General features: G+C 32.5%; 2 protein-coding genes across 2 annotated transcripts in view; one reads left to right on the top strand and one right to left on the bottom strand.

The window, feature by feature from the left end:
• The window catches only part of LOC120091791 (probable protein phosphatase 2C 68), a 3,680-nt gene extending 2,492 nt beyond the window's left edge, over positions 1-1,188 (top strand). The window contains exons 4-5 of the mRNA XM_039049909.1: positions 289-525; positions 612-1,188. Coding sequence (XP_038905837.1) covers positions 289-525; positions 612-881 — 507 coding nt within the window. The 3' untranslated portion in view covers positions 882-1,188. The remainder of the gene's footprint in view (positions 1-288; positions 526-611) is intronic.
• Positions 1,189-2,662: 1,474 nt separating this feature from the next.
• On the bottom strand, positions 2,663-6,395 carry LOC120089777 (actin-like). The gene is made up of 5 exons (XM_039047171.1): positions 6,270-6,395; positions 5,210-5,279; positions 4,682-5,075; positions 3,669-4,282; positions 2,663-2,876 (listed from the first exon to the last, which is right to left on the bottom strand). The coding sequence occupies exons 2-5, from the start codon at positions 5,267-5,269 to the stop codon at positions 2,811-2,813; spliced, it is 1,134 nt and encodes a 377-aa protein (XP_038903099.1). The 5' UTR covers positions 5,270-5,279; positions 6,270-6,395; the 3' UTR covers positions 2,663-2,810.
• Between the last annotated feature and the right edge of the window lie 18,447 nt (positions 6,396-24,842).

Genomic DNA, 24,842 nt, shown 5'->3' with positions numbered 1-24,842 from the left:
CCGCGTATTTGTTAATTCTGTTTGTGTGCTTCTTCTTTCAGTTTCTTTAAAGCGATTTAGCATGTTTGATGTCGCTGCTTGTAATTTTGAACCGAAATGAAAATTGTTAAAAGTTGTATATTTGCATACATTTGGATGGTAAATGGTTTTCTGGTGTGCCCCTTCCTGAATTTGTGTCCTTAATTTGGTTTCCAATCATTTTGTGAACTAGCATTCTGAGATTTGAGTCAATTCCACACCTTCGTATTGCATTTACATTCATTCATCTGCTTCATTTGGGTATATCAGGTTTCCAGATCAATAGGTGATGCATATTTAAAAAAACCAGAGTTTTCTCTCGATCCATCCTTTCCACGATTCCACCTCGCGGAGCCTCTTCGACGGCCTGTTCTTACTGCAGAACCATCATTAAGTACCAGAGTTCTACAACCTAATGACAAATTTTTCATATTTGCATCTGATGGCCTCTGGGAGCATCTAACAAACCAACAAGCTGTCGAGATTGTGTATAATAACCCAAGAGCAGTACGTTACGTTCTCGAGTACTTAAGTTTCTTCTGTATATGCTCATATCCTTGATCTGATAATTCCACCCTTTGTGACAAACTCAGGGAATTGCAAAAAGACTCGTTAAAACAGCCCTAACTGAGGCTGCAAGGAAGAGGGAGATGAGATACGATGATTTGAAGAAGCTTGAAAAGGGCATACGACGGTTTTTTCACGATGATATCACAGTTGTTGTCATCTTTCTGGACCATGAGTTGCAAGGGAAGAAGGCACGAGTACCAGAATTATCTGTTCGTGGCTTCACCGATACCGTGGGACCGTCAAATTTCAATGTTCTTCGAGGCATCGATGAGAATGGAAGGTCTGTTGGCTGAAGTTACAAGGTTTAACTTGATAGGATGAATCTGATTGTTAGAACACTCATATAGCAGCAGCTGTTACTTGGATTTGGATTTGGATTTGGGACTTTTTGAAACATTTGGTTGATTTATCAGCTTCTTCTATGTTCTTTTTGCTCAAATTCCTTTTATACAGAAAGTTTGAGGTTCTTTGTCTTTGCTTTCTGATTTGCTCATTTTATGGTCATAACTCTTATAACAAAAGCTGGGGATTCATTTTGATTTGAATATGGAGCTTTTTTGCTTCAGAAGTTGGAATAAATTTATTGGCTTTGGGATTTCAGCTTTGTTGATAATGGTTGTAAATTTGAGTTTAATTTGCCATCTTTCTGAATGTTTGATGATATTTTTCTTTGTTTTACAGGATTTCTTAAAACTCAAGATATTATTATCTACTTGTATGGTACAAGTGGGATTTTTATACTGGAGTAAAAACATAATATAATATAATTAATAAATATTAATAATTAATAATTATTTATAAATATTTTTTAAGTAATTGTCAAATGTGAATATATAGACTTAATAAATTTTAATTAGTACATTTATTAGTTATTAATATTCTAATTAATTTATACTTGTTTTAATTATTGTTAAAATTGAATTGTTTAATTATCGATATTACGTTAATCAATGTCTAATTTTTATTTTTATTTTTATCAAATAATTGATTAATTAATATAAAAATTAATAATATATATTAAATAATATTGATTTTAAATTATGCTTACATCAAAATTTGTCCTCTTTAAATTAATTAATTAGAATTTTCACCAACTAAAGTCAAATTTTATATTAAAATATATTTTTTAATTAATTAAAAAATTAAAAAATTATTAATGCTATTTAAAATTTGATATGAAACTATTTAATTTGATTTTCATATGCAATATTGGTAAAACAAGCACATACATTTATCTCTCTAACATTATTATTGTGAATATCCAAATACAAACATTAATTGTTGCATATATTTAAATCTCATAGGTTTAATATCGGTACTTATGTAACAATATCTACAATCTAAGGAAATCTTTATTGACCTTTCATTTACAATAATGAATAGATGGATTTTTATGTCTAGGCATTGTAAAGAGTTACTCTAATAAGAATCCACAGATGTTTTGATCAATAATATATTTATATAACAGTTGAGTCAGACTCGTTTTTACCCTTATAAATAACCTAATAAAAAGAGAGGGGAAAGGTGATGAAGAGAGAGAAAGCATGGAGGAAATAAAAGCCATCTATACAAATTGTAATATAAAATTAAACAGTGGGTTCGGTTTCTTTTCCCTCCTAAACTTTATGACAAATGTATAATGATTAAGCAATTGCCAATTTGAACCTTAATTGACTAAAGCTTACTTCCACGTTATTGAAGTGGGAAAAAAATAAAATAAAATAAAATAAAAACTAATTAAGTTAATCTTATTGATAATTGATAAGTGGGCTGATCAAATGTGTAATGTTCTGGTTCTTTTCAAGATGTCAACTAAAGTGGGAAGTTCAATAATTTCTTAAAACTTTCATATAAAGATTTATTTTTGTTTTTAAAATGTAAAAGTTGACTTACGTCTAACATGATAATTTCTTTTAAAAAATTTCCAACTCAATCAAATCCAAATCAGTGATAATGAGCTTCTCTACGCAACGGTAAAAAAATCGAACCTTGAATGCTATTCGCTTGCTTCCATGTTCAATGTTCCAGCAGCAAAACAAAAGAAGGAAAAAAAAGGGCATAATGAAATAACCAAGAGAACAAAGAATGGTGAACCAAAAAAGAAAAAGAAAAAGAAAAAGAAAGAAAAAGGAAAATAAGCAACCACTTGACAGAAAGCTCTGCCATCTGTAGAACAACATGTGTATAGTATAAGTTCCCTTTCCAACTTTGCTTCAAATAAATCAGAAGCATTTCCTGTGGACGATTGATGGCCCAGATTCATCATATTCTGCCTTAGCAATCCACATCTGCGTTGGATCAGACAAGGTCGTGTAAACCAGTCAAGAATTTTGATCTACCATCATCTAGAATTATTTATTGTACGGACATTGAGAATAAGATCAAAGCCTAAGAAACTCCAGATACTTCAATTTGGCTAACGTGTCGGATATGTAGACACTCCAATAGTTAGTAAACATATGTTAGATACTAGTTGTACAGAGTGAATACGAGCTTGATGCTTTAAGGCATATATACGTTGATTACTTGTTAGGCATAGTAAATAAGTATAAATAGCAATCTAGGCACAAACATTAAGATCAAAACACACACCTAAGAAGCATGATCCTTCCATTTGGATAACGTGTCAGATATTTAGATACTCCAATAGTTATTGGATATTTGTTAGCATAATAAATGTGTTAGATACTACTAGTCTGACATTTATTAAGTCATTGATTACTTGTTAGGCATAATAAATAAGTATAAATAGTAATTTAGGACAAAAATAATAAATTTTGAAAGTAAAATACATCCAACTTTTTTTTTTTCTAAAGTATATAAATGCATAAAGTTATTGGCTTTAAATTTCCTTATAAAATTAAATGAGTAAATGAGTTCTTGTTGTGTTTGTGACCTATATTTTGAGAAAGTGATGTGTCATCGTGTCTATATCAGGTCCCATGTCGATAGTATAACCATCCTTCTTAGAACACGTAACTTAACTTTGATCAATAACATGCTGATAAGAGCAATTATAACGTTAAGTCTCCGAGTAGATGATATATGAAAAAATTTTGATGTATAGAAATGATGTTTACCTGTTGGAAAGTGCTGAGGGAAGCTAAAATGGAGCCTCCAATCCAGACACTGTACTTTCTTTCAGGTGGTGCTACCACTTTGATCTTCATGCTACTAGGAGCCAATGCAGTGATCTCCTTGCTCATCCTGTCAGCAATGCCAGGGAACATGGTGGAACCACCACTGAGGACAATGTTACCATAGAGATCCTTTCTAATATCGACATCACATTTCATTATTGAATTGTATGTGGTTTCATGAATACCAGCTGCTTCCATTCCTATCATGGATGGCTGGAAGAGGACTTCAGGGCATCGGAATCTTTCAGCACCAATGGTGATCACCTGTCCATCTGGTAGTTCATAGCTCTTCTCCACTGAAGAGCTGGTTTTTGATGTCTCTAGCTCTTGCTCGAAGTCCAGTGCTATGTAAGCTAATTTCTCCTTCATATCTCTCACAATTTCACGCTCGGCGGTGGTGGTGAAAGAGTAACCACGTTCAGTTAGGATTTTCATTAGAGCATCTGTAAGATCACGGCCAGCCAGGTCTAGACGGAGGATGGCATGTGGGAGAGCATACCCTTCGTAGATTGGAACTGTGTGGCTGACACCATCACCGGAATCCAAAACGATCCCTACAAGTTCAAAACAACCCACGATATACATACATCAACATCAAAAGCAAGGCACCAACAAAATAAAATAAAATATATCAAACAACATGATTGCTAACACTATAGAAGATAGAAAAAATACATGTACTTTGATATCAGGAGAGGAACTTTTTACATCAATTGACCAGCTCCTTGGACAATGAAACTTAATCTGATAAAGTTTACTTGTGTTTGTGAGTGAAGGGAATGGAATAAAAGGGGTTATTCATTATGAAAAGTTGAGTATGATCATGTTAAGGTAAACTGAATCAGAAAACTATACAAGGTCGTTTCTTTATAAACATCTTTTAGTTTCATCCATCTCCTTAATAAACAAGAAAGGATACAAAACAAATAGAAAAAGGTAATAGATTTGTTTACCGGTTGTGCGACCACTGGCATAAAGGGAAAGGACGGCCTGGATAGCAACATACATAGCGGGGGTGTTGAAAGTCTCGAACATAATTTGGGTCATTTTCTCTCTATTCGCCTTGGGATTCAAGGGTGCTTCGGTGAGCAGAACTGGATGCTCTTCTGGAGCAACTCGAAGCTCGTTGTAGAAAGTGTGATGCCAAATTTTCTCCATATCATCCCAATTGCTGACGATACCATGCTCAATGGGATATTTTAAAGTCAAAATACCTCTCTTCGATTGAGCTTCATCACCAACATAGGCATCCTTTTGGCCCATACCGACCATAACACCGGTGTGTCTGGGGCGACCAACGATACTAGGGAATACAGCTCTTGGAGCATCGTCTCCAGCAAAGCCAGCCTACAGATAGTCGTGTCAGCAATTGTTGCAAAATATAAATTTTAACGCTAATAAAAAAAGGCGATTACAGAAGAAAAAAATCCGAAACAAGTTGTAACTGTAACGTGATGTTCATGGATGTCGGATCAATATACCTTGACCATTCCTGTTCCATTATCACAAACGAGAGGCTGAATATCCTCGGAATCTGCCATTGTGAATCGTCTGCATCAAAAAGTCGCAAATTATTGATAAAATTCAGATTAAAATTACTGATCATAATCTTCAGATCGATCCCTCGATATGAAAAATAAAGATTCCTAGAATTCTTACACGTAGAAAGCAATACATTGTAAAATGTTAACAGACGCTGCATTGATGCTGCTCCGATAAACAAGAAAAAACGTAACATAACACTAAAACTACGCAATTTTGGCTGCAAATTTCCAACGCCTGATCCAATTGAACGCATCCGCTCAAGAGAAAGAAAACCAAAAAATGTAAACTAGAACGAATCATCGGAAAATTTTTGTTCAATCATCATTCGCGAGCTGATATTGATCACGTAACCCAAATAACAAATAATCAAATCTAAACACAGTGAAAATTAAAAGGACATGATCAACATACAAAAAAAAAAAAAACTCGATCGCCATTTCTGAGCTGATATGAATCACAGAATCCACCAGGCATTTCCAAATAATAAGGATAATAACAAAAAATCTAATCCAAACACAATGCGAAAATAAAAAAAATGACATGATCGACGCAATTCATTATACAATAAACGAATCAGCGAATCACCACCAACAAAATTTCTCGATCATCATTTTTTAACTGATATATTAATCACAGAACCATAAACATTTCCAAAAAAAAAAAAAAAAAAAAGACAATCTAATCTAACACAATGCTGAAACAAAAAACTGAGACGATAAACACAATTCAACATATAATAAATGAATCACCGCAAAATTTTTGCTCGATCATCATTTCTAAGCTGATATTGGTCACAGAATCCATCGGCATTGCCAAATAACAAAAAGAAAACTCAATTCAAACACAATGCGGAAAGAAAAACAGGTATGATCATCAACGTAAATCGACGTACAATGACAGGAAAGCAAGATCAAACAGTTGCGTACGTCCTCCTCGTAGAAAATCAAAATCAAAACAAAAATAAAAACGGAAGAAATGATTACTGATAGATAATACCTTTGAAATCAAGAAAGCTTCGTGTTCTTGAAACTGTCGAGGTGGTGGCAATGGCAATGGCAACGGCAATGGACTGAGTCTCGAATGGAAAGAACGATAGAAAAGAGAGAAACTACCCGCCCCCCTCCCTCGCTTTCTTGTTTTTAAAAAGGAATGCGAAAAAGCAAATCAACCCCCATCATTACCTTTCCGCAAATCCTGACCGTCTATTTGGAATCTGTGATCTACGGTCTTTATGCACGCGTCACATTCTCGTTGGATCCAGCTGTCTAACTTTTCGGTCTTCGCCTTCTCCTGGACCGTTATGCCCTTCACATCGGACGATCCTCTCCTCTCGTTGACCAGGGCTACATTCGGAATTTAATCAATTCGTTATTAACTTATTACATTTCTTAATTTTCTTGCCATTTATTTATTAAATTGGCTCTGAATTAAAATATTACACATTTCAGCTCGAATGTTTGTAATTATTTTTACACTTTTTCTCAATAACAATAATTATTAAAATATCGCATAACCCAAATAACAAAAATTTTCGATTTAATTTTTTATATTTTAATATTCTGAATGGAGTTGATTAATTGATGTTAAACTAATATGACTAAATATTTAATGAATTGGTGTAAATTTAAAGGAAGTCTAGAAAAAATTATGGTTCTTCCTCTAAATTTATAAGGAGTATAAATTTCAAGTTTTATTTATTTTTTTTTTTTAAAAAAAAAACCTTTCTTCCTTTCTAAAATTCAACCAATTTATTATCATCAATCAAATTTAATATTCACCAACAATGTAAGAGATTAAAGTGAAAAATATTAATGCATTAGAGATTTAATCAAAACTTTTAAAACAATTAGGTCTAAAATTGAAAAAGAAATACTCAAACATTTGATACTAAAATATATATTTAGCTAATTATTAATTTTTGGATATGCCAACTTAAGCATAAATATCAAAATGTCCGTTCAAATCTCTCCACCCAACATTTTTTAACTCATATAATAATAATAATAATAATAATAACCCCTAAAAATAATTGCAATTATCTAGATTTAAATCCAAGAGTTAAAATCTCAATTCAGCATGAAGTGGAACACTTTTTTTTTTTTTTTTTTCATGGATCATCGACATTCATACTTGAACCAAAAAAAGGGGGAAAAAAGGTGGGAATATTATAGAAGTTGAATTTGCATTTTATATTTAATAGAGTTAGTTAATTTCAAGTTGAATTTTTTTCATCAAAATATTAAAATTTTAATCGATGGAGTTATTATTATTTTTTTTTAATTTCAACCACACAGAAGTGTGAGAAAATTCAAACTTCTGATATCTTAGTTGAAGATGAATATTAATTAGTTGAACTATGTTCTAGTTAAATTATTATTTAACCATCAATCAATAAATCATTATAGATTATTTAAATAAAGCATCCAAGGCCTAATCGACCCTAAAATCAATAACGTAAAAGATTTAATTGTCTGCCAACAAGATAATACTCAAAAGCAATTACATCTTTTAATGAAAAATAATAATATAAGATATTTTGGGCCCGTTTAGATAAAAAAATATATATATATTTTTTAAAAAATTCATTTTTATTGAAATACTTTTGATAAAAATGTATTAAAATATATTTGAAAAACTATTTTGAGTGATTGTCAAACAATTCAATTTCTTCGAAAATAACTTATTTTTAAAATTGAACATTTTGAAAATATAATCCAAATATACCCTCCTTATCTTAAAATTTGGAGAGCAATTAAGTATTTGTTTTGATTAAAATAATCATAATAATGAATTATTTGTATTTTTTTTTAAATAATGAAACATACCACATGAAAATAAAAATAAATGAACATGAAAAGTCACTCCCTCAAGAGCCACCATTAGATTGAACAACAACAAGCCCATCTAATCTCAACGTTACAAAAAAAAAAAAAAAAAAAAATGTTTGGGGGAGATTTAAGCATTTGCTTGTTTATTATACACTAGATTTTATCGCACGTGTCTTGCCCATGATATTTTCAATTTATTTTATCAAGTTAATAATATTAAATTGTTTATACTTACAATAGTATAATTTATTTATAACCATTTTTGCCAAACAATACAACTTCACAGTGCATATAAAATATTTAAAAAAAGAAATATATAGATAACTCTTTATCGTGTTTGTAGTATAAGAAAAAATTTGCAAAGTTATTTAACTTTCCTAATTGATTATAATTGAAGATGATTCATAAATTTTATTTTGAAGATTCATAAATTTTATTTTGAAGTTTCATAAATTAATTGCAAAAAAGTTCCTATATTCTAATTTTTCTATAAAATAAAAACCCTCACTAATTAAAGGTGATCGAGATATTACCTACATTTATTTTAGAATAATTTGAGATTTTTTTATACAAATTTATAAATGTATCTAAATCTTCGGTTTTAACTTCTTTAAGGGTTTTTTTTAATAAAAAAAAATTAACTTTTGAAATTATGTACACATGCACAAACAATATTATTTAAAATTTATGAATGCATTTGATGGTATATATTCAAATAAAGTACATTTCAAGGTATATTCAAATTAAAAAAATAAATAAAGACAATATATTAATATTGATATGCTATTAAGTTTTTATATTAAAATGAATGATATCAGGCAACTCTTTGCATACTTAATTTTATGACTTTATTTTAATATATTTTCATAACTTTATATGTATGTCTATTTTTTAAAATATTGTACATTGTTTTCTTTTAATTCTCTTCACTAAATTTTTCATATTCACTTGAACATAAAAAACAAACTTTAAAAACATATAATTAAACAAAATAAAATAAAATTGAAAACTAAATTTTATAAACAATCGTAAACAAAATAATAATAATAATAATAATAATAAACAAATAAATAAATCAACACTTCCTCATTCATCATTTGATAGGACATCATTTGTTATAAACGAAGTTATCGCGATTGGTGGTTATTGTCCCAGCATCAACGTGCATAAGGCTTTTGGTATGCTGTATGCATTCTGATAAAGAATTTATTGTCCATATGGTTGAAAAAGTACAAAAAAAGTTATAGTACGTATTTCATTCATTTGAATAAAACGAGAGGAAGGAATAAGAATAAAAAAGAATTATACAACAATATACAGATCTTGTGTTATGTTAGAGAGCATTAACACACACTAAATGTATAAGATTTTCGAGAAAATAACACAAATGAGAGAATATATTGACAAACACAAATCTTTTCTTTTTGTAGAAAACAATTGAGATGAGAGCTTTTTATAGTATTAGAAGTAGAGATTGTTACAAAAATTCTTGGAAGTCCAAAACTTTTGACATTCTATAATACATTATAAATTCATATATTAAAATAAACAAGCAACTTTTTATATTAAAATGTTTAATGTTATAATAAATTAATGAGAAATATTTTTTAAGACATACTTTATTTTTTTTTTAATTTTTTTTTAAGTTAACCCTAACATGAGAAATAAAAGGGAAGAATAGATGTTAACTTAGATATTTTTAAAATATACGAAAGTAGAATTGTCTAAAAAATTTTATTCCTACGTTCGTACTTTTTTTTATATATATATATATATATATAAGAGGTTATATGTCAAACTACAAGATTGTTAATCTCACATGCTAAATAAACTCAAATACATAAAACTCTAGTTTTGTATTCTATGAATGTATATGCATGGTCTTTTTTCCAAATATAAATGCACAGATAGAAAAATTTATGTATACAAATTATTATATTTTTGGATGATTAAAAACATAATTACATATTTCTTATATTAAAAAAAGACAGTAATAGATATTTATAAGACTTAGATTTAGATACCTATATGTATTATTAATAGACAATGATATTCCATACTATTCAAAAATATTTTAACTAATTTTACCATTTAAAATAATTAGTAAACAAACCTATTAAAAGTGTCAGACTACAAATATTCTCAAGACTAATTTTGATTCGCCCAATTAAGTACTTGAGTAAAAAAGTATCTTTTTTTCTAAAATAATATTAGAAAGGAATAGTAAATGATTGTAATTTTAAATTAATTTGTTTAATAAGTAAAAATATACCTTTTTTCTTTTGTTCATAAATTAATAAATTAAAAATACGAACTCCTAATTTCGTTGTTTCTTAACTGTAAATCTCGCATCTGCCCTTATTTGCAAAGAAAGCCGAAAACCTAGGACAACTTGTTATTGCTAAGAAAGTAAAGGAATCTTTATTATTATTATTATTTTCCTTAAAAAAATGACCCTACTAAAAAGGTTATCTTTAACTTTCTTTTTTCTTTTTTTTTTAAAAAATATTGATTTGTTAATAAATTTAGTTGCTTTGTATAATCGTCGTACTATTTTTTTTTTAAAAAAAACGAATTATTCTTTGAAAACGAGTAGGGCCAAAATGCAAATAAAAATTGTGGGTGGGAAATGTGTTAAAAGAAAGATTCGGACTAAGATTTTAATTTATATTAATGATTTGGTTATTTAGTAAGATTAGCTAAAACAAACGTAATTTAAATGACATATAATATATATTAGTGGCTAAGAAAATTGTATTCAAATCTTTCTAACTGTTATGGTTCCAAAAAAATAAAAATTATAGGTCTAGTGTTGCAGTGTACATAGACATTGCAACTTAAGGTAAACTAGATATAGTTGGCTCATTAATTTGTTAAATTACATTTTTAATTTGTGGGGTTTATAAATTAAAGTCTAACAAGCTTCTTGGTTTTTAAAAGATGAAACTTATGAATAAAAAATCATTCTTTCTTATCACGGTTTACACATCCCTTGAAAAAACATTTGAACCTTAAGTTAATTTAAAAAAAAAAAAAACTACTTTTGGAAACGAGAGATTTTCAAAAATAAAAAATAAACGAAATTATTTACATAAAATAGCAAATTTTTAATATTCTTTGATAGAGGTTTATAGAAGTCTATCAATGTCTAATTCTATCACCAATAAACCTGATAGAAACGGATAGAAGTCTATAAATGTTTATCGGTGATAGAAATTGATAGAAGTTTATAACTGATAGACACTGATAGAAGTCTATCAATATCTATCAGTGTTTTTTTTCTTTCTATTTTTGTACGTAGTTTGACCTTTTTTCTATAGGTGGAAATTTCATTTTAAAAATTTAATATTATTATTAATTTTCCTTTTTTACTTTTTAAAATCTGAATTGAACTTCAAAACTACAATAAAACGAGGAAGTTTTAAGTAAAAATATTTATCATTTTTTTTAATCAAATGCTTATCAAATAGAATCTCAAAAAAGCTTATGTTTATTAATTTTTTGTACCTTAAAATTTTTAATTAGGTTTCTAAATTTTTAATTATATATCTAATAATATGCAAATGCGTTTTTTTCTTTTTTTTTTTTTTGTTATTTTTTTTACATAATTTAATATTTTTTCTATCTGTGAAAATTTATTTTTAAAAACTTTATATTATTATTAATTTTCTTTTTTAACTTTTCAAAACTCGACTTGAATTTCAAAACTACAATAAAACAAGGAAATTCTAAGTAAAAATATTTATCAACTTATTTTTTTAAAAATCAAATAGTTATCGAATAGAATCTAAAAAAACTTTATAAGTTTATGTTTATTAAATTTTTGCACCTTAAATTTTTTAATTAGGTTTCTAAATTTTTAATTACGTGTCTAATGATATACATGAGTTGTTCAAAGTAATTGTTATAATACCTAACGCTCCATTTGGTAATCATTCATTTTTTTATGTTTGATTTTTGAAAATTAAGCCTAATTACTATTTTTTAAGTACAATAATTGAGTTATCAGTCAAATTCCAAGAATAAAAATAAGTTTTTAAAAGTTATTTTTTTAATTTTCAAATTTTAGCTTGATTTTTTAAACAAAAACAAATGATTACCAAATGGATCATAAATGATATTTTTTAAAAAAAAAACAATAAAATCAAATGAGGAAAATAGTGAAAGCATATGAAACTGCTTTATTTTTAACAAGTTTTCAAATAAAAACTTATTTGAAAAGTAAAATTGTAACATATTTGCGAGTTTAATGATAGGATTGCAATATTTGCCTAGGGCAAGTTGATAAAATTAAAAGTTTAAGATGAAAGTAGGTTCAATTTAACAAAAATAAGGTAAAAGATAGTTTTTTAGTATTTTTTTTTAAAATAAAGATATGAGAGCCTTTAATTTCATGGAAGTTTGACTAAAATAGTTTCACTTTTATTATGGTCAAGTATGGCAGCGCTTAATTTTGTGGGCCTTTCCCTTCCCAAGATTGGGTGTTGGGAAGCGGTCAGGTTAGTTGGATCTCCGTTGTTCGATTTGCCTAGGGAACTTTTGTCATTCAAAAATAGGAGATTTTCAAAAAAAAAAAATTTAAAAAAATTATTCACACAAAATAGTAAAATGTAATTTTTTTTTTTTAATTGATATCGATAAAAGTTATTGATAGATATCGATAAAAAACTATCATGGATACTATGTGATAGATGCTGATAAAAGTCTATCAGTGTATTTTTTTTTGCATAAATAGTTTGACTTTTTTTTTATTTGTGAAAATTTTCCTTAAAAATAATAATAATGATTTTTTTTTTTTTTTTTAAAAATACCTATATTCTATCACAAGTTGTTGTAATATCATCTTCACAATTCATACATTTTTAGAACTACCGCTTCAATGATGTTTAGGACAATGTTATATTCGAGTTTTAATTGTTATTTCAGATTGACACCACACTATTTCAAACTCCAAATTTAATTCAATTTGATGATTTTTTTATTCCAATGGTATTTTTTTTCATACATTTATATGAAGGTCAAGGATAATATTACGATTTTTTTAAAAAAATATATAGGCATTTCTCTCTCTCTTTTTTTAAATGATTGATCAGTTGGTTTTAGATGAGTGGATGACTATTATTTTCACTATCATTAAAAAAAACACACCGAATGTGAAAACAAAAGAGAAAATATTGTATGGAGGGCCAAATGTTCTAATTGAGTTCTACATTCATTGAAGTGGAAAAAATACAAATATTTATAAGAAACTATGTTGATGCATTATCTTTAAATTGTTACCACCAACCTAAAAAATCTCACTTAATCAATCCACTAAATCATTATGCCACTATCCTCCAATTTAGGAGGCACCACCCTAAATAAAAATCATTAACTTCAATTAAAGAAAAAATTAATTTAATTTAAAATTTGCAAAATAAGTTTGTACTAATTTTTAACACACAAGTCTTTTGAGCGATCATGTATATACTATGTGGAACAATAGTATTTTAATAATAGTTATTTTTGACCATTTTTTAGGCCAACGTTAATCAAAAAAAGAAAATTACTATCTAACCTCTTCATCGAGAATGATTGAGAGAATACTATATGAAAAAGAAAAAAAAAACTTTCCAAATCAAAGAATGACCTCGAGAGGATGCCAAAGTCGTAAAGGTATTAGCAACTTTGTTCTCCTATTGAGGAGCATGACAAAAGTAAAGAGCATTAACAGACTTCCCACAAAAATAATATGCTTGATAAATATCATAATAATTACAACAATCTAACCATCTTCATCAACAATGATGGAGATAATACTATCTAGAAAAATAATCATTCCAAATCAAAGAATGACCGACCTTGAGAAAATGCCAAAGTCGTAAATGCACAAGCAACTTTGTTTTCTTCTCGAGAATCATAACAAAAACAAAGGACATTAACAAACTTGCCCACAAAAATAATATGTTCGATAAAGATTAGAATATCAGAGAGAGGTGAAGCCACCCTATTAATGAGATTGATGACCTCTAGAGAATCAAAATCAACCTCCAATGGCAAATTGGACCTTCGCCATGTTGGATATATATATATATATATATATAGTGAAAGAAAGTGAAACAAATGAATATTGAAACATAAAATTGGATTTAATTGTGTAAATTAAATTTATTGTTTAGAAACTTTCAAATTGGATTGAAACTTCATATGAAAATGATGTTTCATGTACAAATTTAACATATATGAAAGTTAAATTTATAGTTACTTCAATTTGTATGAGTTATGTTTGATTTTTTTCAAGTAACAACTCATTTGAGTTAAAATAGACAAATGTTTCAATTTTTGTATTTATTCGATTTTATTTTGTATTTTAGAGAGTTACTAAGTTGCTAGTGTTGGAGTTAGCAGGCATTTAGCGGAAGCAAACAAGATTATTAAGCACTCTAATTCATCAATTTAAGCAATTAAGAAAGCATGTTCATAAGAATAGAAAAGAGGATTTCCGATATACCTTTGTAGAAGTCCTTTAATCCACGAAATCAACTTCAAACTTGACTTCAAAAGCTTGTGAACCACCAATGAATTATCCTTACTATTCTTTTAGACCTTAGATTGAATTGTGGAATTCAAAATAAGTTGGAATTTAGAGAATTTGAAGGAAAAGTCACTGATTTTTCCTCGCAAGTTGAAGAACACTTCTTCAACAAAATCTCACTAGAAATTTCTTTGCATGTCTCTTGCCATCAAACTTCACAAGAAGTTGACACAACATACTTGCAATTGGAAGTGGATTATGAGTGGAATTGTGCCAAAAATTGGAAAAATCCACTAATGGTTTTTAAAATTGATTTTCAATTGAAAAAAAAAATTCTTTTCATTTTGAAAACTAATTTTCAATATTAATTCTATACTTAATATGAAATTTTATTAATTTTATTAAAAATTAATTCAATAATTAATTTTTTTAAATAAAATTAATTAAAAATTTAATTAATTATATTAATTTAATATCAAATACTAAATTAATTGAACATCAATTCCTCAATCATGAATCTTTATTCATATAATATTTAAATCAAATTTAAATACTATCCAATTTTCCAATTTCGTTTAATTCGTCAATTAAACGTATAATTATATCATATATAATTACTGATTCCCTCAATTTGAATTTGAACGTTTCAAATTCTGTCATCACTCTATTATAAGGTTTAATATGCTCGTGAGCGAGTAAGGGGACCTAATAGACTTTTAGATCATGGGTTCCAACGATCCAAGATTAACCGTTTAAACTTTTTAACCCGGTCAACCAACATTCGTTAAATACTGAGTCACTCCAATAAAGTCCAGTAGTTGCACTCCCTTCACTGTAGATATATTTCTTCCATTCGATATAACCATAATCATTAAGTCGACCCTTCACAGGTTGTTTATAATGACGGCTGGGTCAAAAGTTGTTTTACCTCCGAGATTACATCTTATTCCTTAAGTCCCACTAATCCTCTAATGAATAATTGGTTTGTGATCCAATCACTAAATTGAGTCCCTCTCGGGTCAATGAGAGAGTGAGGTCTCTTGTTCAAGACCCAAAATCAACACTTAAGGGAACAACCTCTCTACTATCCCTACAAGATGGTAGAAGCGAATTCCATCTTGCACCCTATGTCCCCAGCTATCTACCTAATCTTACCCCTGAAATGGAAGGCTTATTGAGCTAGCGCTGTTGAGCCAACCCTCACCTATGAAAATCTAAGGATAATCATGAATAAACAGGAGTTCATAGTTAGCTCACGATTAAGGTCAAGTTACCTAGGTCATCACTTTGAAATAGTCGATCTTAAACAATAAACAATGTTATAAAGTAAGAGTGACTAATTTCTTGGTCCGATCTTATACAAACTTTTTTCATAGGACGCTCTCACTCACGTGTCTCCACATGAACGAATTAGGATCACTTCGTTTGTAGCACTTCACAAAAATTGTAACATCTACAAAGTGGGCCACATCCAATAATGTTCTCAGAATAAGGTACCTAGCCTTATCTGTATACTATAGACCATTTTGGCTATTTACTCGAAATTGATCCACTCTTATGTCTCCATATAAAGTTTAAGTATTCATGTAATAACCATGAATCTTAGTTTATTAGATTTAGGTTATTTCTAAAACGAAATGAGTAATTCAAACATTCAATAACAACTTTATTAAATCAAACTTCAATAATATCTATATTAATTAACAGAATAAGTTTATTGTTTACAAACCACGAGTTTTAGGACATAAAATCTAACAAACTCGCATTTGGACTAAAACTTCAGTGGTTACACACATTTGTACACATAATGTTGAGTTTTTTTAGTTTTTAGAGAGAAATACAATAAACTAGGGCATCACATACCCACCGTTTATCTTTACTAGGTATCATATACCTTTGGGTTTTCCTCCCATTTGCCCTAGATTATACAACTCGTAGTCCTAGACTCACTGGGTGACCATCATACACTTTTGTCGAGAGGACCCCCGTAAACACATCAATATACAATATACTTCTAATTATTTAACAAGTAGGGAATGCATCTCATACGTTCCACTTCTTGATTCTCGATGTCGTTACTAAGTATTGGTTACTGAAGTTTCTACTAAACTTATGTTATGGCTAGGCTGTTATACAACCTTCCCACTACATCGAGGCACTCTCAACTCTTTGAGAAAGATGCATCTGACTAGTCTTAACAACTCTTGTTTCAGGGTCATCTGAATCAATATCTCTTGTTGATTTTCTATAACTACTATGGAAACTTGATACAATAATTTATGATCTCTTATGTATTCTTCTTCAAGTAAAGTAACATTCTTCGATCCAAACTATGCTATGAGAATAAGAGTTGGATTCATAGCATAGGAGAGGATGGAGAATCTTAGATGAGTTCAACGCATAGTAGATGCATTCAAAGGGAAATTTTGGACAAACTTTGAATGTTTAGGGGACGTTGGAAGCTATGCTATGAGTCTTAGGAACTATGCTACGAACAAAGAAGACTAAGCAATAAAAGCATGATGGGCGCATAGGGTATACAAGGGAGATATTTTGGCTAATTGTTGTACAATATAGTGAAGGAAATCGAACTCGAGATTTCCATGAGCAGTGGAAATAAGATCATTCCAAATTACAATCATGTATGAACATTACAAATTACAGTCGTATAGAAACATATAGTTATGCAATGTATATAGAAATTACAGCTTGAACAACAAATGAACAAGGAGAAAACTCTACGAACATTTGTCGATTCGTCTCCACGTTCCTTGCTCACGAACGCTTGAACAACACCAACCTCAAACGCTCGAACAACAGGACTGCACTGCAGCACAAACACCACGTATTCATCCTCTGCGATCACCTCGGTCACGAACTCCTCCGCAACATGAACGACCTCCACAGAATCTCGAAGGTGTCGAGTTGAGTATGACACCACTAAGAAGACTACCTTGGTATTCTCGGTGTGAGAATCCAGAGGGTGGGTTTTGTTCGGACTTGGTATGAGGCAGATGAAGGAGGAAAGAACAATCGTGTACACGATTGGGCAAGTGGGAGAAGACAGAGACCTATCGTATAGGTCGATGCCCAATCATTTAGCTAAAGCTAAATGATCTTCTAGCAAAAGCTAAGCGATCGTTTAGCTCAATGTCTGTCGCCTACAGATACTACATGATCGTTTACTTTGGGCAAGCTGTCGCTTAATAAATACAGCACGATCGTTTTGCTCGCCCAAGCTGTCGTTTAATAAATCTATATTTACTTGACAACCACCGTGAGTTTTCTTTTTGCGAGAGAAAAACTCAAAATCAATTTTGTGTAAAAAATTACTAAAATTAGGAAAACAATTTTCCTTTTAACTCAAAGTTACCATGAATCACCAATAACCACCCACTCAATTGATTATTAAAGAAAAAGAATTAATTATCCAATAATTAATATTATTATAAATATAAATGATAACCAACTTATCATACTATATTTATAACCTATAGTTTTAATATTTCATCTCGTGAAACATATAAACTATAGTTTTTTTTTCTATTCCATGGTACTTAATGTAAATCTCATTTACATCAATCCTCCACTAGACGTATCTCATACATCAAACCGATTATATCATAATAATCAAAATTCCTCTTATTAATTTGAACATTTCAAATCAACACCAAGAATTGATCCTCAACTGAATCCATTGAGCTACCAAGGGGACCTTATGGACCTGTAGACCGACAGCTGAACTCTCCTTACCACAGATATATTATGTGTCCATCTTAACCAATCAGAACTATGACAACCCTTCACAGATCACTCGTAAGTATAGTTGGGCTAATAACCGTTATGCCCCTGTAGACAAGTCTCCAAAAGGTAGGCATGTTAAGTTGGCAATCTGGTCACTCTCACCCATACTAATCAAAGGACATGTAACGCCCCAGGCCCAGGATTCAGAATTCGGATTCGACCCCTAATGGCCCCGGAATTCCCCTACGTTTTGGCTATGTCATCCTCCCTTCTTCCTCCTCTTAACTTTGGAGTTCTTATGATTGAGCCATCGAAAAGGAAGGTGCACCTTGTTGGTATAGGTAGAACTTTCAATTCTTTTAAGCCTTTCTTAACCATACTTTCATGTCCTTAGGATCCCTCTCATTCGGATGTGATACCGGTTCATTCATGTACCCCCTTTTTGAACTCGGGTCGTTACAGGACCGCCTTGAAAGACAGGAGTTCCCAAAACACTTAGGATTGAGGTCGTGTCACCTATAGTCGTTTAGGTGAGATGCAAGTCTCTAGTATCAAAGGCGTTATATACAGAGTCTAGTCATCTCGTGGTTTAGGTCTTATACAAACTCTTTGTATAGGACACCCTCGTTCGCACGTCTCCATATGAATGGTCGGGATCTACCATCTGTAGTAGTTTACAGCACTTCCAAACCTCTACAAAGCTGGCCGTATCCGTAGTGTCACCAAGATCAGGTATCCCACCTTAATCCTTATACTACAAACTTATTTAGGTTATCACTTAAGGCATGATCTATTTGTATATCACATATACATGCTTAAGTTCACATAAGATAACCAATAAGCTTTGTTTATTGGATATGAGTAAATGCCATAATTAAATAACACTTATTTTATTCATTAAACAATGTGTATCTTTACAAAACAACGAGACTCCGGGAGAATTAGGACACCAATCCCAACAATCTCCCACTTGTCCTAATGACTCGGGAAACTAATGTACAATATACAATAAACTAGGGCATACCCCAGTATCATCTCCCACTTGCCCTAGACAAGATGTTGCATGTCCCCTAGACCCAAACTCTCCAGGTGACCCTCAAACACTTTAGCCGTGAGGGCCTTTGTAAAGGGATCAACAATGTTGTGCTTCAATGCGATCTTTGTGACTATCACATCACCGCGATGCACAATCTTCCTGATCAGGTGATATTTTCGTTCTATGTGCTTACCCCGATGATGACTCCGAGGCTCATTTGAATTTGCCATAGCCCCGCTGTTATCACAATACAGTGTGATAGGCAAATCCATATTTGGAACAACTTCTAAATCTAAAAGGAACTTCCTCAGCCAAATAGCCTTCTTAGCTGCTTCACAAGCCACTACATATATGGCTTCCATAGTGGAGCCCGTGATGCATCCTTTCTTGATGCTTCACTAGACTACAACCCCTCCATTTAGAGTAAACACTGACCCCGATGTCGATTTACGAGAATCTCGATAGGTCTGAAAGTCAAAGTCCGTGTATCCTGTAAGGATTAAATCCTTATCTCCATACACAAACATGTAGTCCTTTGTTCTCCGAAGATACTTGAGGATCATCTTGACCGTCGTGCAGTGATCAAATCCTGGATTGGACTGATACCGACTGACAATCCCTACTGCATAGCAAATGTTGGGTCTAGTACACAACATTGCATACATTAAGCTTCCTACAGTAGAAGCATAGGGAATCTGTCTCATCTCCTCAACCTCTTGAGGTGTCTTAGAACATTGATCCTTAGACAAAATGATTCCATGCCTGAAGGATAAAAACCCCTCTTGGAATCCTGCATTATGTACCTGATCAACGTACGATGCCTGAGACAGGGCTAACCGTTTGTTCTTGTGATCCCGAATAATCTGGATCCTGAGAACATACTGTGCCTCACCCAAATCTTTCATTTGGAACTGGGTAGCAAGCTAACTCTTAATATTAGTCAGATACCCTACATCATTCCCAATGAGTAGGATATCATCCATATACAGTACCAGGAAAGCTACTGAGCTGTTGATGATCTTCTTTTAAACACAAGGCTCATCAACGTTTTGGTCAAAGCCAAACGACTTGACAGTAGTGTCAAATCTGATGTTCCAAGATCTAGATGCTTGTTTTAGCCCATAAATGGACTTATTAAGCTTGCAAACTCTTTGCTTTTGATCTGAAACTATGAACCCCTCTGGTTGAGTCATATAAATGGTCTTTTCAAGATTACCATTAAGAAAGGCAGTCTTGACGTCCATTTTCCATATTTCATAATCATAAAATGTGGCTATGGATAGAAGAATTCTGATAGACTTAAGCATGACAACAGGTGAGAAAGTTTCCTCATAGTCAACTTCCTCAACCTGGGTATAACCCTTTGCCACAAGTCTAGCCTTAAAGGTTTGCACCTTTTCATCTACACCTCTCTTTCGCTTATAGATCCACTTACACCCAATAGGTCTTATCCCATCAGTGGATCAACAAGCTCCTAGACGTTATTGAAGTACATAGACTCCATTTCCTGGTTCATGGCCTTAACCTATTCATCTTTGTCAACATCCTTCATTGCTTTCTTAAAAGACAACGGATCCTTGACCCCATCATTCTTAATGACGTTATGGGCTTCAGTCAAACCCATGTAGCGATTTGGTGGGTTCATAACCCTCCCACTACGTCGAGGCAGTCTCAATTCTTGAGCTGGTTGACTAGACGTTCCGACCTCAACAACTATGGCCTGTTCAACAACTTTTGTTGAACCCTCAGCAGTCTCAGTCTCACTTAAGATCTCACGTAAAATGAACTTACTTCATGGCTTATGATCCCATATGTGGCTGTCTCTTATACACATCTAGATGTGTATAAGAGACAGGTTCAACAACTTTTGTTGAACCCTCAGCAGTCTCAGTCTCACTTAAGATCTCACGTAAAATGAACTTACTTCATGGCTTATGATCCCATATGTGATCTTCTTCCAAGAATATAGCATTTGTAGAAACAAACACTTTGTCCTCCCTTGCATCCTAGAAGTATCCTCCCCTCATTTCCTTGGGGTAGCCTACAAAAAGGCAAACCTTCGAACGCGGTTCCAACTTCTTTGGGTTAGTCGCTAGCAGATGTGTCGGACAACCCCAAATCCTGAAGTGGCGTAAACTACCTTTACAGCCTCTTCAAAACTCAAAAGGTGTTTCAGAAATATTTTTCGAGGGAATGTTGTTCAGGATATAACATGCAGTCTTCACTGCATAACTCCAAACTGAGTCTAGAAGATGAGCATAACTCATCATAGACCGAACCATGTTCAACAAGGTTTTGTTTCTCCTTTCCGATACACCATTCTACTGAGGTGTACCTGGGGCCTAGAGTTAGGACGTAATTCCATGTTCTATAATAGTTATGGAATTTGAGGTCCATATACTCTCCACCACGATCAGATCGTAGTGTTTTTATCTTCTTACCTAACAAGTTTTCAACTTCAGCCTTATACTCCTTGAACTTTTCAAGAGCTTTCGACTTACGTTGCATTAGGAAGAGATACCCAAACCTTGACTAATCATCTATGAAGGAGATGAAATATTCATACCCACCTCAAGCTCTAACATTCATTGGACCACAGAGGTCTGAATGTACAAGCTCCAAGGCTTCCTTGGCTCTGTAACTTTTTCCAGTAAAAGGTCATTTGGTCATCTTGCCTTCGAGGCATGATTCATATATCGGCAAAGAGTTTTCTTCTAAACTCTTTCGAAGTCCACTTTTCACCAACTTCTCAATCCTATTGAGGTTGATGTGACCTAACCTAAGATGCCAAATATGGGCATTTTCCTTTGGAGAAACCTTTGTTCTTTTAGCTGTTGTTGTCGTATTGAACATTTCAGTGTTAAACAAGGCTTTTATGACTAACGTCCTTAGTACATATAAGTTATTTTCCATTGAACCATAACCAATCTCCATTTCATTCTTGAAAACAAACACTTTATTCTAAAAAAAAAGGAGACGATATAGCCTTGTTCAATGAGACAAGAAACTGAGATTAAGTTCCTCTTAATATGAGGAACTACAAAAACATTATCCAGTAACAGATAACGTTTCTTTTCAACAAATAACTTTAGCTTGCCTACAACAACAGCTGAAATGTCACACCCCGCCCCGAGTCCACACTCTTGAGCCCGAGAAGAGGCATGTGGGACCGCAGATACCACCCTCTTGTGATACCTACTGCCCATTTGAACCTCTTTACTACACTTAGTAAACTTCAAGTCAAGGAGATAACAACAACTAGTTAAGCAAGCCCATTTTATTACAATAATGTAATGTTTATACAACTCCAAGACTTAAACTACAAAGTTTACAACAATAACTGTAAAATCCCAGAAGTGTAATTGTGGCTTGTGGTAGATCTTGACCTTAGTGGCACCCTGGAACTCCTCACCTTACGCTACCTGGGAAGAGAAACATGAAAGAAAAGAATAAGCTTCACAAATCTCAATGAGTGGTAAATAAATTCTAGAGTTTATTTCAACTCATAAATAACAATCACATCATAAATATGAGGTTACATTCAAACCTCAGCCTTGAATGAGTCTGTTTTCAACTTTATCTATGCACACGGTAGATAGCTAAACTGATAACTTCTTAGAATGACTCTATTCTCTACCTATACATATGGTAGATAGTTAACTGTTATTAATTACAACGCTTACTCTTTTGCATTCCCTTTGTCCCCTATGTCTCCTATGTGCACATAGCTCCCTGCTCAATTGGCTACAGAAGGCTAAGCCGATTCAGGACCCTACTGACATAGCCCATACAAGGACCATCCAACTAGCTCAGGAAACTAGGAAGACCTTCTCTCGGTCCCCTGACCATCCGTGAGTTCTTAGGCCGCTCAGAAACTAAGGTCTATATGGATCCTCAATCTGACCCATCTAAGAATCACATATATCTCAATTCTCATTGCTAGATAACCCATTCATTAACATAAGCACTATGATTACAGATTTACTCTAAAATATATGCTTAAAGACTTAAAGGAAATTAATCCAACTACACTTGGGTAAGGATAAGAAATATGTTCTCTTAGAAATTTCCATTTGATCTATTTCGGGCATCCTCTTTGAACTCCTTAATAATATTAGCTCAGAAACTGCCTCGTATGGGTATTGGGCCGGAATCTCAAAACATCAAGACTTGGCCAAGCTTACTCGACAGCTTGACACGCTTCTGTCCTTCTGCTACGCCTCTCTAGCCCGAATTACTTAAAGTGATTCTTCGGTCTTGGGCAGCGTCCTACTTTGAAAAACTAGACTCTAGAGGCTTTTAGGCGCTTTGCAAATCACTCCAAACCACTCGCTACGAACTATTCGGGAGAACTCCTTACCGTCCCAAGTTGATGCTACTTCCAGACTTACTGTCCGATCCGCATCTTCCCCACTTGGAAACCTTCTTGAACCAACTTCATGTCTTGCTACCACGCATGCATTCCTTCATCAATGCATAGATTCCTCATAATCAGCCTTCATACACTCTTCTTAATGTCCTTTGAGTTCTGATTTAAAAAGGAGTCATTGGCCCTATTTATAGGCGTCCAAAATCTCTCCAAGGCCGACACCTCCTACTTGACCGCATGTCCAAGTGTCTTTTCCCCACACTATCAACGCAACCTTCATGCCATCGCAATCTAAGGTGTTTTCCTCTTCCTTAGCCAACACATAATGCTTAAATTTGTATGTCTTCTTGTTCATCCACCTCATTTGCTTAAGGCCTAAGATTTCTTCCCAACAAGCCACATGTTCGGATGACGACCTTGAATGTGTCCATCCAATTTTATAGTCGCCCATCCTATCTCAATGTGTCCATCTGATCCTCATATGCATCCATCCAACGTCATATGCGTCCATCCAACTTCATATGCATTCGTCCAACGTCGCGCCCTTGCGGTGTCTTTTTAAATCTCAACATAACACCTTTCAAGCCATTGTCGCCTAGCACCTTGCCCTATATGCGGCCTACTAACCTCGATTGTGTCATTCCTAATTAACGCAACCTTACCTTGTGCATTTGATTGACGCAACTTGGTCGCATATGCTAGATGCTCGCAAGGCTCATCCTTGGCCGCATGCCCTCTACCGCATGGCTTACCTTTGCTCTATGCGCTCAACTAGGATAATGACCAACACTCTTCTAACACATACTATTAGCCTTGTCCTATACGCTCACATGCCCTCTGATGTCCAACGCATATAGCACATCACCAACGCATAACAACCTTATGTACCGCAAGCCTTAGCAACGCAAGACGTTTCACCATGCATCCACTATGGCTTGTCTCATCGCCGCATAGCTCATCGTCTAGTACCGTTGCCACATAGCACCATTACATAGCGTTGCCGCATAGCACCATCGCATAGTGTTGCTGTATAGCACTAGTCTACCGCACAGCTCTTGCTCATCGTGTAGTGCTGACG

The sequence above is a fragment of the Benincasa hispida genome, chromosome 11 (genome assembly GCF_009727055.1).
Source record: "Benincasa hispida cultivar B227 chromosome 11, ASM972705v1, whole genome shotgun sequence".
NCBI lineage: Eukaryota > Viridiplantae > Streptophyta > Magnoliopsida > Cucurbitales > Cucurbitaceae > Benincasa > Benincasa hispida.
This window is presented reverse-complemented; position numbering and strand designations above follow the sequence as displayed.